This window comes from Theobroma cacao, chromosome 2 (genome assembly GCF_000208745.1).
Source record: "Theobroma cacao cultivar B97-61/B2 chromosome 2, Criollo_cocoa_genome_V2, whole genome shotgun sequence".
Taxonomy (NCBI): domain Eukaryota; kingdom Viridiplantae; phylum Streptophyta; class Magnoliopsida; order Malvales; family Malvaceae; genus Theobroma; species Theobroma cacao.
In genome coordinates, this window is record NC_030851.1 from 16,202,577 (window position 1) to 16,220,439 (window position 17,863).

The 17,863-nt window shown below is 35.6% G+C and overlaps 1 protein-coding gene across 2 annotated transcripts; it reads right to left on the reverse strand.

Moving 5' to 3' along the window:
* Nucleotides 3,052-10,182, reverse strand: LOC18608973 (histidine kinase 3). Of its 2 annotated transcripts, XM_007043906.2 has the most exons (11): nucleotides 8,818-10,182; nucleotides 8,085-8,366; nucleotides 7,609-7,778; nucleotides 7,050-7,262; nucleotides 6,544-6,730; nucleotides 6,408-6,459; nucleotides 6,039-6,268; nucleotides 5,789-5,887; nucleotides 4,363-5,486; nucleotides 3,724-4,086; nucleotides 3,052-3,524 (listed from the first exon to the last, which is right to left on the reverse strand). In XM_007043906.2, the coding sequence occupies exons 1-10, from the start codon at nucleotides 9,304-9,306 to the stop codon at nucleotides 3,843-3,845; spliced, it is 3,090 nt and encodes a 1,029-aa protein (XP_007043968.2). In that variant the 5' UTR covers nucleotides 9,307-10,182; the 3' UTR covers nucleotides 3,052-3,524; nucleotides 3,724-3,842. The 2 variants fall into 2 exon arrangements, with proteins under 2 accessions (XP_007043968.2, XP_017971343.1); XM_018115854.1 differs by lacking the exon at nucleotides 3,052-3,524 and having other exon boundaries at nucleotides 3,722-4,086; nucleotides 8,818-9,306.

A 17,863-nucleotide genomic window follows, 5' to 3' on the forward strand; every position in this document is an offset into this window, starting at 1 on the left:
AATAAATAATAATAAAATATATATTTTATTTAAAAACTATATGATTAAGGAATATATTGAAAGTTTAAATTAATTAAATAATCACCTTTTCAATTTATGATCTATAATCTTCAATTCTGTTAAAACTATAATTTTTTTAATTTATTTTTGTATTTTATATGAATGTAATACATACTCGATACTTAATATTAAAAAACAAAATTTCGATACGTGATATGTATTTGGATTTAACAATAAGACTAATATCGAGAAATTGTAGACTTCTTATGAAAAAAAATTGATTTTCCCCCACCACTTCATCCATATGATTTGAACTTGGATTCATCTTAATTGGCTTCCATCCGTATAAACGACATAACACGGCTTCACCAATTCGAACCACAAGAAGAACATTTGTGAAAAGTCATTAATCTAACACTCCATTTCTTTGTTCTCCCCGAACGTGAGGAGAACTTCCAATCCTCCCAGAGGCCTAATGAAGGCGGTGATACCTTGATTCAAAAGGCTTGATTGAATGACCTTGGGGTTGAAGGTCTCTCTTAATAAACCCACCACACTCCGGCATAGACAACGCTATTTCTTTCACTACCTCTTCTTTTTCTGCTTGACCTTGTGTTCATTAAGAACTTCCTAATAAGACCTACCACCTTGTCATTCAACATTTTACTTCCTAAATGCTCCCCAATGGATCTTGGCTCCCTCCTCAGGGCGCTTGTCTTCCTCTTCCTAGCTCTCCACCCAAAGTTAACCTTCTTAACTACCTTTCTCAACTCTTCTTCGTAATGGTCTCTCAAAAATGCGTAAGGTGCTTCTTCTCGTACTCACCTCTATTTGCCATGAAGATGTCCATGATGCAACCACACACTCCAAAGGCCCCCTTTAATGCCTGCCAAGAAACCTTAAGGTTGACGTTGTCAACAAACATCGTGAACAGTCAATCCCGCTAGTCTACGCTCTACTGTTGCCCTGCTTCGCAATTAAGTTTTTTTTTTTCTAAATTAAGAAATTGACAAAGGGTAATTAACTTTTTAATTATTTAAAAAAATTTAAATAAGTTTTTATTTTTTAATTAAGTTTTTATATTTTTATTTTATTCATATAAGCTTTTATGATTACCGAATGACTAATTGTTATTATCAAACTATCACTTTATCATTTTATATTTAGGTGACGAGAATGTGAAAAATAAAAAATATCATATGATTATATTATCATGTCACATTAACATATGTTATCATTATCTATCATGATATATTAACACGTCACATTAGAATCGGGTGACATAAAATGACAATTGATTTTTTTTATTAATAATAATTAATTAATTATTAATTATAAGAGTTTATTTAGTTCAAATATAGGTTTATTTAAATTTTTCTAAATAATTTAAGAATTTTTTAGATATTATGCCATTAACTATTTATTCAAAATTTTTTACTTAATTCAATTTTAAAGATCATATCATATGAAGAGTAAAGGTAAAAGAAATTATTTCAAAAATAAAAATTATTTGAAATTATAATTTTTCATAAAATCTAAAAAATTAGAAAAAAATGTCCAAAATTTTAATTTTCTTTCTTTTGTTATTTATTTCTTTTACTTTTCTCTTCCTTGTATATATATATATATTTTTTGTCTTTTTTCTCCCCATCTCTCTTCCATCTGCCAAGAACTAGCCAACAACAAAGAAAGGCTAGAGCCAATTCAGTCCCTACTGCCTTCACATTAGTTGTGAAGCTCGATCTCTTCCCTCTGTCAGATTTGCAAAAGCAAGCATCGATCTAGCTCCAACCACAATCATAGAACCAACAAGGCCAGATCCAATCCTTTGCCACCGTCGGTCGGAAATAGAGAAAAGGGAAAAAGAAACAGAATAAATAATAATAAAAATGTGAGAAAAATTTTAAAACCTACATAATTTAATCTTGACATAATAATTTAAATAAAATTTTTTTATTACATTCAATTAAGACTTTTTATTTTTATTTGGATCATTTAGATCTTTATAATTAACAATGATTAATTATCATTAGTAAAAATATCTTTTATTACTTTATTTCTATTTGATATTAACATGATATTAATGTAATGGGTGAAAATAACATGTGATTATGTTAATATTTTATATCAACATGTCACATAATTTTTTATTATGATAAATCAGTGCATCATGTCACATCATATGACATAAAAAAGACAAATGACGATTTAATTAATGATAATTAATTAATCTTTATAACATTATAAAAGTCTATTTGATTTAAAATTAAAATATAAAAATTCGATTGAATGTAATAAAAAAATTTTATTTGATATTTTAAAATAATTTAAGAAATTTTTAAAATGTTATGCTTTTAATTTTTCTTTTTATTAACTAATACATGTATCCCTCAATATTTGATAAAAAAAAAAACACCAATTTATTAATAGATAAAAATTAAGAAATTATTTTTTTCAACTACAAGATGAAAACGTATGCACCTTAAACTTTGCGAAGTATGGCTCACTCACAATATATTTTGTTAAGTGTTGTGTATAAAAGATCCATATGATACTGATATTAGAGAAATTCAAAGGAGAATGAGAAAAGCAAGTGCGGAGGGCGAATTAAAGAGAACAATGGGTAGTGACAAAGGGGCAGGTAGGGGAGGTGGATGTCCTCCTCCATTGCACAAATTTCAGACCTGTTGTTGGGTCGTCTCATTTTCACCTTGCTCTTGCCATCCTTGTGAGAATTATTATTGCGGCGAAGGGTCCCACCTCCATCCCTTGATTATATTCGATGCAAACTTTTTCACTTCTTCTCTTGCTTTGCATTTAGTTACAAAGAGGTTTGGAAATAACTAAAGCTTTGTGCATCACAAGAGTAACCCACTCACATTCTTTCTCAACTCTGTTTCTGTGATTTCTACCTAATTCGATTACAAAAGTCGCGGCTATAACTCACATTCTTGCTCAAATGGATCCATTGTCACTGTACTAGTTACATGGAACGCTTGTTTCAACGGACTCTCAACATTGTTACAACAAAGGTCAAAAGGAAAAAGCTACTAATACAAGTACCAATCCATCTTCATTTTTATTAAAGTGAAAATGTACAAGGTGGCAATCTCCCCTCTTGTTGCTGAGAAGCAAGCAATCTTCAGTTCTTTCAACTGAATTGGTCACTATGCGACAATAAATCATGCCCAGAGAACCAGCAAGATGCCTTGAAAATGGCCGCAGTTTTTATTACTACACAAGGATGATGCAATTTCTATAATACACTCAGAGGAATAAGATTTCTTCCATCCATTTGCAAGAGGTATTTTTCCTTTTTTAACCCTAAGTCATATTGAAGAGCTTTTAACTGCACAAAAAATCTCACTTCACCAACCCTGCTCAGAGGCTTGGAATTGTGATCTACTTTACAAGCAAAAGAAAAATCAACTGGCTTTGCTATCTTTATCCTAAGATACAAGAAAATTCAATCCCAATATACAAGCATGATTCTATGTACACTCTGCCACAAGACAATTGTTTCCCTGCAAAAACGTCAAGCATGACAAGATGTCAACAGACTGGTTAACAAGAAAAACATGATGCTTTTTTTTGCATAGCTTTGAGGAATAATTGAAAGGTTTTTCCGAGGCTTGGAAACAAACTAGATCTTCATGAGAAAAACCTTTTAATGGGAATACTTCAAAATGCAAAGAGTTACAAGATGAGGTTGGAGGAACTCACTCTAGGGAAGAACCAGAAATTTTTTAAGTATCCAAAAGCATGCCAGAGTACAGGCAGTCCTATTTATGCCATTGGCATGTTACGAGCGGAAGTCCTTCCAACAGATTCTGATCTGATGCCTATTGGAAAAATCGTGAAACTTCCCGGTATAATTGCTCCGCTTCAAATGGTTTTGACACATATCCATCCATTCCACACCGTAGGCATTCCTCGTGCGTAGCCTGTATCACATCTGCAGTCATAGCCAAAATGGGTACATGCCAATTGAAAACATTGTTATAAGTTTTAACTGATAATTCTCCAAATTGAATACGATTATTGATGTTCTGTTCCATATCCCGAATTTTCTTTGTAGCTTCAAACCTGTTGGAAGACGAAGAAAAACACTATCAGCATTAAACATGACTAAGTCAGAATATAATTACTTGAGAACTATAAACAAACCAATAAACTATGAAATGCAAACAGCAGCCAGCAAACATACGACATCGTAAAAGGCATCTTCAGTGCTCATTGCACCACCTACAGAACATAATCTTCTTTTCCCTTATTTGTTATCTTATTTTGTAAGGTTTCAAAACTTAATTTCCTAATCAGAATTGTACAAGAAATTTTTAAAAGCAGTATAGGTTTACGTACCCATCCATTTCTGGCATTTGGATATCCATGAAACAGGCATCAAACTGGTGAGGTGGTGTAAGCAGTTCAATAGCCTCTATTCCTCTCGCAGCACTAATCACATCAGCTCCATACTTTTTCAATGCACCAGCAGCTACTTTTAGATTCACATTGTTGTCATCTACAATTAGAATTTTTCTCCCAAGAAGAAGATTCCGAAGAGACAAGCTAGGTAACTCCCCATTGCGGGGATTCCCTTTGTTCCCAACTCCCATGGCTCGTTGTAAAGATGCCGCTAACATGCTAGCCCTCAAGGGCTTTGGGATGACGGTCAAGTTACAAACACCAGAAGTAGTAGTATTTGCTCTGGAAGAGCTGATAGAATTAGACAAAAGGAATGCCTTCGGAGGAGTACCATGATCTATTTTCTCTAAGCTACTGATGAAGAGAGCTGAACTGTTCAGATCCCTATCCCAAACTTCCTGTTCAATGAGAACCATGTGGATAGCATTATTCCCCCTGCTTATGCTAGATAAACCTTGATTCCAATCAGAAGCTACTTCAACATGAATTCCCAGCCGTTGGATATGATATCTTGACACCTTCGCCCGAACAGGTCTAGTATCCACAAGTAATGCTCTCATTCCATGAAACTCTGAGGAAACAGAGTTAGACTGTTTGTTGATTTGCTGGCTCTTGTACTCGTTTGAACTAGAGCAGCCACCGGTGAAAACAGCAGTAAATGTAAAGGTGGACCCAATCTTAGGGATGCTCACAAATCCAATTTCTCCTTTCATTAGACCAACCAAACACTTGCTTATGCTTAGTCCAATTCCCGTGCCTCCATGTGTTCGGGAAATAGAAGGACCCACTTGCATAAAACGGGTGAAAACACGAGACTGGGCTTCTAGAGGGATTCCTTCTCCTGTATCTTCAACCGATACGATAAGATTAATGCTGTCAGAGAAAGGTTGCATTGATCCTTCTTGACTGAAAGTTCTAAATCCTTTCCAGCTGACGCATCTATCTGCTACAGGAAAACCACTCAACGTGTTCTTTGATGAAGATTCTGTCTCAACTTCTATTGAATCAATCACCTCCTCCACAAGATGAACAGTAACAAGGATGTGCCCTTTCTCTGTGAACTGCACCAAATAAGCCAATTATAAGTTTTACAGCTACTAAAGCATAATCCAGATAACACTGCATTTAAATTGAAATTTCTGGCTCCCTGGATTGCTAGATGGAGCAAAAGAAAAGAGAAAATATTCTAAGACTCTAATTAGTAAGTTTCAACATTCATATATATAATAATGGCTTTATTGGGTTCATAATAACATTCATGACACTGTTCAACACAGTTAAAAATTTTAGATCCACATGAAAAAAATAGTTTCTCAGATACCAACAAATTTTACATGTATTAAATGGAGAACCAACCACATACTTTAATGGAGTTTCCCATGAGATTGGTGATTATTTGTCTGAATCTCCCGGGATCACCAATTAGCATCTCAGGAACTCGATCAGAGATGTAAACTGCCAACTGCACACACCCACAAATTGATTATACAAAATTGACCATACATTAGACAATGTTACTTGGATGGACACCAAATTAAGGATTAAAAAGAAAGAAAGAGAGGAGTGGAGGGGGTGGATGAATAAGGTGAGTCAGTGCAATACAGGTGTCTCACCTCAACTCCTTTGTCCTGCGACTTCCCAGAAAAGAGTGACAACACATCATCTAAGACTGCTCGTAGATCAAACTGCACTTCCTCGAGCTCTAGCTTCCCAGACTCAATCTTAGCCTGATCCAAGACCTCATTTATAAGTGCAACCAGAGCCTTTCCACTAGCTTGTGCAGTTCTGACATAATCTAGCTGTGTAACATCTAAATCTGTGTCCATAAGCATATGCAACATTCCTGAAAAAAAAAAAAGGTGTTTCACCATCACGGCTAAGTAAACTTTATTCTCTACGTGTTATTTAGTTTAATTTTCGAAGCATAATTAGACAATGCATAGATATAACTCAGGGAAATAAACGAAAGCTTCAAGACTCACCCAGAACACCATTCATTGGGGTTCTGATCTCATGGGAAACAGTAGCAAGGAACTGCAAAAAGGTCACAATTTAATTAGGAACAAATGTCCATATTGTGTCAGAAGGCTTGGGGTATAAATCAGACATATTAGATACCTGAGATTTGGCAACATCAGCTGCCTCAGCCTTTTTTTTGAGCTCCATCATCTCATGGAAATCATCTTCCACCTTAGCAATTCGATTAACAGTTGCATGGAATATATGCCCAACAAGTAATGCAATGACAAGGATGCCAATTGAAGTGGTTATAGCTAACCATGGCCATGGTGGCTTTTGCTTAAACCTATATGAAGAACATACTTTGTCCATGATTTATATTCAAGTTCTTTACATTTAAAACATTTGAAAAAAAAAAGAAGAAAAATGAATATAGAACCTCTCTGATATATTAAATTACCCTGGTTTTGTGGACATTGATAACAGTGAAACTTATATAAAGGTTGACATGTCACTCGCAAAGGCCAATTCACTACAATCCTTTGTTTTTAAGGAAATATGAGAATTTATGTTATATTGAAACTGATCAAAAACCAACAATAGAGGCCCATATCAAAGACAAAGTGAACCCTAGATCAATAGATGACACAAGATCAATGGACTACCTGCACCGCATCTCATGCTTTCTGAAAGGATCTCCAAAATTAAGGTGGCTGACATGTTCCAACCCATCATCGGATGCATTTGAGCCATACATACTAATAGGGTGAGACTGATTAGTTGTATCCAACACATTCACAAGGATTGTTTGTTTACTTGCAAGCTGTTGTAGCAATTTTTCCACAAGTGACTCAATATCAAACACTCCACCAAGATACCTGATTGAGCAATGAGGGCATTAGGATAACTCTCACTAGCTATCATGAAAGAGATCATCTTATTAGAGCCATTAAGTAGAGCATCACATCATGAATCTTTTGTTGAAAAGGTAATAGTTTGTTTCACCTTTTTCTGCATGACATTTACTTTGATTGATGCATATGATCAATTTTAGAGGGCTTAAGCTATAGGATATCTTCTTACAACTTTTCCCTGTTCATGCAAATGTGTATGTGTGTTTCCAGAGATGGGGAGCCTAATGAAGTCATCTTTCCACTATTTTCATAAACAAAAAGACATTTATTAAACATTCCCCTCTACTTTTTGTTCGTAGTGAAAACATACCCATCAGTTGCTTGAATCCTCTCATTAGGAGTTGCATTAGAGGGAAGATCCCCCTTGTAAACTGCAAATGTCAAAATAACTCCAAGACGATTTGTTTTGAGTAACCTAAAAGGAGCTGTTAGCACCCCTTTTCCTGATTTTCTTGCACGCAATACATTCTCACGATCTTCCTGTTGGTACACAAGAAATTGGTGCTTCACAACCGAAGATTGTAATAAATGCATTCAAATTTCTTTATTCAGCCAGTGTCAAAGCTCTTAAGAGATTGAAAACAGTGTTCTTCCAAACTAGAAAGCAATAAAATTAACTCTTCAGTCCTATTAAACTTAATACAAGTTATTCAGGAACTTTGGGTTTCTCTTCTGTGCTATTCTCCTTTATTAGAAATAGTACAACTTTCAGTGAAATCTATCAGTGCGAATTATGGCTACAGAAAGAATCAAAAGAACCTTTTAAAAAATAGTAAAGCAACTAACCTTTCCTGACAGCATATCAATAGAAACCACATGTGCAATGATATCCTGTGCAAAGATAACAGGAGCATATTCTTCCTGAATTGGTGATGGTTCCAAGAGGTCAGGATTATAGTCATCTTTATGAACTGGATTTTTTTCAAGGGTATCCATCCTCTTAATAGTCCAACCCTGTTGCTTCTCAAATTGTTCCCTTTCAGAGTGGAGCACCCTTACAGCATATGCCACACCACTTGTGAGGGGCCTCTCAAAAGCAGTTCGTTCCGTGTACCTCGCAAAAGTCCTCTACAGGTTCTTAAAGTGAGTTTCCTTTGTTGACTAAAAATCAAGTGATCGTAATTCATAACTAAAAACACTCAGATCTAGTTTGGTCTAAGCTTAAATAACCTTGTTTAACATCTGAACCAGGAATGGGTATCAAATTGGCAAAATTCTTATTTGATCTAAAACCTGGGAATAACAGTTCTGGTTGAGATCGCTTAGTTATATAGGTCATCAATCACATTAAGTAAGTACCCTAGACTAATCCAGATCAAGCAGTTCAATTGCTAAGATAGGGTGAATTCCATTCTAAATTAAGAAAAAAAGCAACAAGATAGCACTCTGAGTTGAGCACAAGAGAAAGAAGACACAAAATGATGGCAATCAAGCACCTCAAGTGCATAATTATCTCTCAACCACTTGCAGTATTCTAACTTACTAAAACTAAAAGTTGCAAGAAGAGGATATGACTTACCTGATCAATAGCAGAGGGGTGCTTGCCATGGTGGAAGGTTGAGATCAAAATGGACATAGCCTGGATATGGTTCATGCTTACATTAAACTGATCCTGCAACATCCTCGCTCTCTCATCACACATGCTAGCAAGTGTCTCCTTCCTCTTTTCCGTAGCTTGAGAGCTCATGTAACAGAAGATCCAAATAGAAGCTATGGTCCAAACAATTACCCATGAAAACAAGAGCTTTCTCCACCAAGTTTTGCCAAGTCTCTTTGAACCAATATACTGGTAGTAGTGATGGTGGATCTTGAAGCTATAGCTAGAAATTTTATCCCAGCATTTGAACCACATCTTGCTACCACTATCACCAAGGAGACCAGCCTTGGCATCCTTAAATTCACCATTAATGAACCAGTTCATAGAGATCATAGATGCTATCCAGCAACATAACATCCAAAGCAGATGCCCCACCTTCAAACCAAACCCAAATACATGGAGAAGACTCATCCAAGACACAGTGACCAATCACAAGCTAACTAAGAAAACAGTACCCCAGACTGAAGTGGGTCTAACTTCCTTGTTAATTCCAGCTAGAAGAGAGAGACCCACTGTCAAATCTATAGAAACTGTCTAGTAAAATCCAACATCGCCAAAAAATCAAGAACCTTGGGATAAGAAGAAAAACCCAGCAAACTCCAAATTAACTACAAGACAGATTGATTGGAAGGAGTTGTACCCGTGAGGGAAAGATTAAAAAGAAAAAAGATGCTATCTTATCCAGTACTATAGCCTCTACTAACTGAGAAATGCAAAATAGAAGAGCCAGGATTAGGAAGGTAAGGAAAATTTTGGCAATAACCACAAAAAAGAATTAAAAAATCCGTCAAGATTCTGGGTTTCTAATTCTAAACAGAATTTGCTTTTATCCTGTTAACTACCAACCAGAGTCCAGAAGTGACCAGAAAACAAAGATTCCAAAATTAGATATCAAATCAGTAAAAACTAGCTAAGCTTCCCCCTTCCCCCAGGCAAAAGAATCTGACATGAAATCTAGTTTACTAGAGAGAAGTCCTTAAATTCCTAAAATCAAGCAGGACGACAGTTATCAAACATGTGGGTATTAAGGTTTGACCCCAAAGATCACCTGTAACAACCTGTAGAGATCTATCAACAGAATTTACAGCAAAAATAAGATTACTACTAGTATTATTAAAGGTGACACTACCCTTACAAGTTGCTGGTGTAGTTGAAGATAAAGAACCTAACAAGAGCGGATTCATGGACATTTAAGATTGAAAGAATCTGTGAAAGAAAGATGAGAGGAATATGGTGGTAGAAATGTCTGCTAGCACAGGCCATTATCTCTATCCCATACCATTCACACCCCCCCCCCCCCCCCCCCCGGCCCAAAAAAAGAAACATATACTAGCAAAAGTTTTAAAGTTCAAAGCTTACAAAAATATGTATTTAATATTTTATATTTTTATACTAGTACTGTAGTACTATCAGTATGTCTTGTTCTTTTTTCTTTAAATATACTAATTACAAATATTTAATAAGGGTAGGAAGGGTATCTTCCACTGAGAAAAATCATTGTCTTCTTTCTCCTATGTGTTTTTTGGGTTTCCCAAACTCTCCCTTGTGTTCACATCTCCATCCATAAGTAGACAACTTCTACACGCCAAGTCGTTAACTCCCTGTCTTTGTATGGGCTGTACTTTCTGTTGACAAAAGTACCCTCGCATGAGAACAAAATTTCTATCAATTGACATCGACTTAATTATTGTTTCACCCATTTTGGCATAAGGTGCCCTGCTCTTTTCAAAATTGCCATAACAGGACCCTGAGTCAAAAGAGTAGGTGAAGAGATGAAGCCAAGGCCATCCCCTCGAGCCAACTCCCCCTTCTCTCTCTCTATTCCATGATTGAAACCTCTCAAGGTCTTATTATGTCTTCTCCTCTATAGTGGAATCTAGGCCAAGGGTCCGCTGTTTAGTTACACGCTCACCATTTTTCTAGCTGCTTTGCATGCTAAAAAGCCTAAAAATTCCCATACTAGATATAAATTCTTGTGTGTTTTTGGTTCAAATGGAAGAAGAAAACAAACAAATCTTTCCGAATGTTTTTGCTTCAACAGGATGCCACTTTTACGCGCCCAAAACGTATCAATGCTTCTTTCTTTTGTATGAGTGACACCTCATCGCCTGTTTTTTAACAAGTTTAAGCCAAAAAGCTCAACCCCACCAATCATAGAATAAGCTTTTATCGTACCCCAGAAACCAAAAATGTGGTTGTAACCAACCTCAACCCCGGAAGCCTTAGGGTTATAGCTAGCCGCAGCATCTCCTTTTCCAGCTTTCTTTTTAATATTATTATTACTAGTATTTTTTGTTTACGTTCTAGGAAGCAAGAAGAAGCAAAATGCTTTTGACAAAGACGACAAAGGGCTTTGTAAATAAGGGGGAAGTGGGAGGGGCAGAGATGTCAAAGTAGTGGGTGATTGGCGACAACAGTGGCAAAACCGTAATTAGGGGAAAAAAAGCGGTAGCGAAAGTAGGAGGGCACTTTAATCAAGGCTTTGTCACCAAGGTGATTAGGCCATCACTACCCACTTCTTTTGGGTGTCCTCTGGGGGAGCTCTTCGTGATAGCGACGTCCCACGTCGGCCCACCGGTTCTCCTTCTCCAACCAATCGCACACTCCAACGTGTAGTCTCCATAATGGCCCTTGACTTTGTTACGTGGCACCCGTGGGGGCTTAGATTGAAAACTGCCATCTATCTGCCACGTGTGCAACGAGGGCTGCGGCTTACTCTTGGGCGGTTGTGTCGGGGCCTCTGTAAGTGAAGTTCGTGAAGGCGCGTTTGTTTTTCCTTTCCGTGCCGAAACAAGAAAAATCACTTCTTTAAAATTGTTTTCCTTTCGCTTGCATTTAGAAGAGATTAATCACACCACCAAAGGGTTTTGTTCAATTAGTAAATTTCTAAATCTTTTCACCCTAAGGTTTTGGGGAAAAGGGTTCCTTTCTTTGTGTTATTTATGAGTGATTGCCCTTTTTTTTTTGGTATATATTTTCTAAAGTTTTGAAATGCCATCATCCTTTGTCCTTGTGTTATTTATTAGTTTTTGTATGGTTAAAGGCTGTCTCTTCCAGTGTTGACAAACAATTTTTGTCCTTGCATTGTTATCACAACAGTCAGGCTTGGGTGTTCCCTCTTGTACACTTTTAAATTTTAGCATAAAAGAAAATCTCAATAATGGACAATCGCCAATTGCTCATTGAAGCTTCAAGATTTTTATCTATCAACTTGTTACTACTATACTCTTTCCCTCAGATTAGGGAATATGCCTCATCTGCGCTGGTTCCAGGATTTGCATCAAGCTCTACCTTAACTTCGTTTATGGAGCATTTGCCCCCCAAAAAAATCACATCTGTTGTTTTTGAATTTTGGATTATACACTATTTTGGCTTTTATGATTTAAAACGTTACTTATTAATCTTTATACTTTTAAATTAAAATAAAATGAATTTTTTCATAATCTTTTTTGTCAATTTTGTTGTTGAGTGTCAATTGGAGATATGCATGAAATGATGTTTCGGCTGACGTGTATGAAAACAGCTTAGGGTCTATTTGGTAAGCATGAAAATGGTTTTCTAATATTTTTTTTTTTTATATTTTCTCATGTTTGGAAAGGGGGAAATGTTTATTGAACATAAAATGTTTTTTAGGGGTGTAAACTCTCCCTTCACCTCTCCCTTGAAAATTCTCGAGACCTTCCCTTCTTTTCCCCTTTCAACTATGATCTCCCCTCCCCTCCTCACCCCTCCATCGACCTCTTCCATGGTCCTCCTTCCTCCCTCCCGCTTCCATCAATCCTCCTTCGTGCATTTCTTTTTCTTTTTGTTTGGTCACATCTGTAGTTTCATTGTCTATGAAGGCTTTCATTTTTGTGGGTGTGAGTGCATATGCAAATGAGATTGTCTAGGGGTGAACCAAATCATTTTGAATTGAAAAGACCGATCGAATCAAAGTGAGTTCAATTTTTTGATTCAATTAGAATGATTTTTGAGGTGTTGTTCGATTTAAGATGTTCTGCTAGTTTGAGATGTTTGATTGGGAAAATTCCAATTAAACAAATTGAGCTAATTGAATTGTTAATTATTAAAAATTATATATATATATATACACACACAGAGACACACAATTCATTTTTAACTTCATTCAATAATAGTTTTGAATTGTTAGTTATTTTTTTATTTATTTGGGTATATTAAAATTTATTTTTATATGTATTATCTTAAAATTTGATAAAAATATTTATAAAAAGCCTTTTTTTTTTCAAATGGCAAGAGCTTTATTGATAAAGAAGAAAGCAAGAGCACAATAGTTCACCAAGAACAACAAAACATGAAAAGAAAAGTTGGAAAATCAACAAAAAACAGAAAAAAGGAATTGCACAAAGCAAAGAAACCAAAATCACAGGTAACTAAGACTCAAGAGAAGGAAGAGAAATCAACCAAAAATCTCCACAAGATCCTCAAGCCGCTCAACACCATTTTTAGCAAGACGATCAACCATATAATTCATAGATCTCAAAATATGAACAATAGTCCACTTAAAGAGTTTAGGCTTTAAAGACTTGATCATACATAAAATGTTCCTCATAGGCCATGGTGTAGAAAGAGGATCATTAGTCCACTTAATAGCATTAAAAAAATTGGATTCCATAATAAACTCATGTGTACTAGCCTAAGATGAAGCAGTAAAGAGAATAAAGGCTTCCTTAATGGTGTAGATTTCAGCAAGATTGGAGTCCATAGTGCCTACAGACTTGGAAAAGAGAATTTTAATATTACCATAATCGTCTCACAAGGTACCACCAATTCTAACAACCCTAAGGCCACCTCTCCCAGCGCCATCGACATTGAATTTCATGCAGCCAACACTAGTTTTAACTCAATCAGTCATTGGTTTGAATTTTTTCAGCAACAAAAAAGCCTTAGCAAAGGTTGGTGCTCGAACAATATCAAGGATAGAAGAATTATCCAACGGCCACTTGGCCTTTATCCACTACCCAATTCTAAATTTAATAATTTCATACATTTGGAAGATGTCAAAAGGTTTACCTTTGAAGAGTAGTTCATTTCTAGAAAGCCATATCGTCCAAACAATAGTAAAGAAAGCCATGTGTCAAAAAAGAAAACTCTTCTTTTTAGATATGGCACTATTCCAAGCAAAAAGAAAAGATCTCATATCATTTGGAAGAACTAAATTCCGATTCCAAGACTCAATCTAGAAGTTCCATATTCTCTGAGTGATAACAAAGCAAGAAAATGTGGTTGACCATTTCGATATCTTTATTGCAAATGGCACATAAAGCAACATTTCTTTTAACGAGACCCTTTCTAATAAGCGCCCTTTTGACAGGCATACAGCCTTTCAAAGCTTGCCAACAAAGAATTTCCACTTTAAGAGGTGCAAGGTGGGCTCAAATCATTTTTTAAAGATGCTAGTCCGTGCTTGCTTGCCTAGTAACAAGTTTACAAAAAGACTTGGAGGAATAAATACCATTGGAGCTATGTTGCTAAATGATCTTATCAGACATCTCTTTATCAAGGCATAGACTCTTCAATAAATCTATAAGGATGTTCCATTTCTCTTTTTCCCAATCAAATAAATTTCTTCTTAAGGAAATTTCCCAATGCCAAACATCATCAATCCAAGAACCATAGTCAATCAAAGTACCATTTTTGTTGACAAAAAGAGCATAAATGCGAGGGAAGATAGCTCTAAAACTCAAGCTCTCCACCCAAAAATTATTCCAAAAATTAATATAATTACTCATACCTGGCAGCAAATAAATGCTAGCTCTTATAAGATCAGATACTTGAGAGGAATCCCATAAAGGGCTCACAATATTCCTCCAAGTGAGAGACATCTTCTTAGGCTGATTAGGAGAAGAGATGAGAGAGTTGACATCCATATCATAACAAGCAATAACAACATACCGCCTTAGAGAATATTTTTCTTTTTCAAAATGCCAAATCCATTTGTTAAGGAGTGAATGATTTTCAACGTGAAGATCCACAATGCCCAAGCCACCATAGACTTTAAGAATGCAAATAGAAGACCAGTTCACATAGTGGATTTTTTCAGTTTAGTTATCACTGCACCAAAGAAATCTTCTTTGAATATAGTCGAGTTCCATTTTGATACTAACAGGTAGACAGAACAAAAGACATATAATAAATTGGTAGACTTGCAAGAATAGATTTTATAAGAATGAGTCTACCTCCAATGAAAATAAACTTACTTTTTCAACCAGCAAGGTGTTTTTCAAATTTTTCAACAACGGGTCGCTAGATAGCAAGAAAGCTAAGATTTGTTCCCAATGGTAACCTTAAATAAGTAGCAAAAAGAGAGCCAACTTTACTTGTAATTCTTCTAGCCTATTCTGTTGGCTCCATTAGTTTTTGATGATAATAAAACATTCTCATTCATTTGTGTCTAATATCTCTACTTGAGTGTGTAGGACAAAAATTGTATGCAAATAATTAATCAATCATTCAAATGCACATATCAAAGAGCATAAGAATAAGGAAGTCACAATTGATCAACAAGACAGAAGCCCTTTAGTCGATTATTGAAGAGTTAGTTAGCTAAGATTTAAATCGAAAGTTGGGGGGTTGAAGAGTATTGAGAAATAGAACTAATTTAATCGACCAAGAAATAAGTTAGTTGACTAAGTGCACACTACCAGGAACTGGGATTAGAAGGTAGAGACAACTTAGTCAACTAAGATATCGGTTAGTCGACTAAGAGCATTCTATCAAAAATTTTGAATTGTGCACTAGAAGACAGATTAACGGCCAAAATTGCTACCAAACTGTTTCCAACAGGCAAAAACTGTCTAACTCACATCAGAGTTGATTTTCCAAATATAAAAGAGGGTTCCAACGACTAGAAATGTAATTTAAAGGCTTCCAAGAACAAAAAAAAAAGAGCTGAAAAACTAAAAAAAAACACTTACTGCTCATTTACTGCACTCAACTCCTATCTTTGTAATTGTGGTCTACACTACACTTTGTACCATTTAGATCAACCGTGTGATCATAGGTACACTCTTATTACTTCTCTTCTTGTATTTTATTTTTTTAATAATTGAGGGAGGGGGGATTCGAACCCTGCTCTTTAGGTAGAGGGATTATGCACCAACCAATGAGACAAATGCTCAGATGTAACTTCTCTTCTTGTATTCTTAGAGTGAGCAAGTCACTCTAAGAGATTGATTCAAGCTAAGATTGCTTGATTGGGTATAGGTTCTAACTTAGCCTTGAAAAGTTAGGTGTTGGGTTTTAGTTGATCTCGGTAAAAACTATTGTGAAAGGTTTTGGTTGAGCTTAGTAAAAGCCATTGTAAAGCTTGGTGAAAGCTTGTGAATTTCACCTTTTATAGCAGATTAGTTTGAAAAATCCTTGGTTGATTAATCAAGGTAGTGGATGTAGGTCTTGGACCGAATCACTCTAAATTCCTACATATTGTCTGCTCTGTTTTTATTTTCATTGCTTTTCAAATTAGTTCATTATCTGGCCAAGAGCCAAAAAGTGTTATTCACCCACCCTCTAGCACATTTATTTGGGACCAACAAGAAGTGATATCAGAGCCTAACCCCTGTTATTAAAGTCTAACACCCTTGGAAAGATCCAAATAGCTCTACAAAAATCAGTAGTTGTTGAGGGACAATCAACAAATAGACCACCTCTATTTGATGGCTCTAACTATCCTTATTGAAGCACTAGGATGTCAATATATATTAGAGCAATTGATTATGAGATGTGGGAGGTCATAACTGATGGACCATTCATTCCCTCAACTCTAAATGTAGTGACAAATGAGATGATCTCTAAGCCAAGGTCTGAATGGATTGAGGTTGAAACTAAAAGAATCTAGACCAATTTTAAGGCAATTAACACATTGCATTGTGCCTTAACTCCCACTGAAGTCAATAAGGTATCAAGTTGTATCACAGTAAAATAGGTGTGTGATAAACTTAGGATTATCCATGAAGGGACTTCTCAAGTCAAGGAGTCCAAGATAACCCTCTTGACCCATAATTATGAAATGTTTAAGATGGAGCCTGGTGAAGATATCACCAACATGTTAGATAGATTCACAAACATCACAAACAAATTAAGTCAACTAGGCAAACCAATTCTCGATGATGAAGTTGTTAAAAGACTCCTTAGTAGCATACCCATGAATTAGAAGCCTAAGGTGGCAGTAATCTGAGAAGCAAAAGACTTAAATGTCATAACTTTGGATGAAATTTGTGGCTCTCTCCTTACTCATGAGCTAGAACTCAAGGAAGAGTAAGAGGAATATAGGAGGGAAGCAAAAGAAAATAAGTTAGAACATCCTTTAAAACTAAGAAAGTTGTCTCCACATCTAGACCTTTTGAATTGCTGCACATTGATCTATTTGGCCCAATAAGTGCAACTAGTCTAGAAGGAAAATCTTATGGCTTTATAATAGTTAATGACTATTCTAGGTACATTTGGGTATATTTCCTTGCTCATAAGAGTGATGCTCTATTAGCATTTATAAGTCATTATAGGAAGGTTGAAAATGAAAAAGGACTAACTATAGTTAGTATTAGAAGTGATCATGGAGGTGAGTTTGAAAGAGATGAATTTGAGAATTTTTTTAATGAAAAGGGGTTGGATCATAATTTTTTTGCACCTAAAACACCCTAGCAAAATAAAGTTGTAGAGAGGAAAAACCGAACCTTGAAGGAAACAGCTCGAACTATGCTATGTGAGAATAATCTACCTAAATACTTTTGGGCAAAAGCTGTTAACAGAGCAGCTTATATTCTTAGTAGAGTGTCTATAAGAGCTTTGATATCAAAGACTCCATATGAACTTTACAAGGGAAAGAAACCAAATATCTCTCATCTTAGAAGCTTTGGTTGTAAGTGTTTTGTATTGAACAATGGTAAACAGCCTTTAGGAAAGTTTGATGCAAAGAGTGATGAAGCTATATTTTTAGGATATGCATTAAACT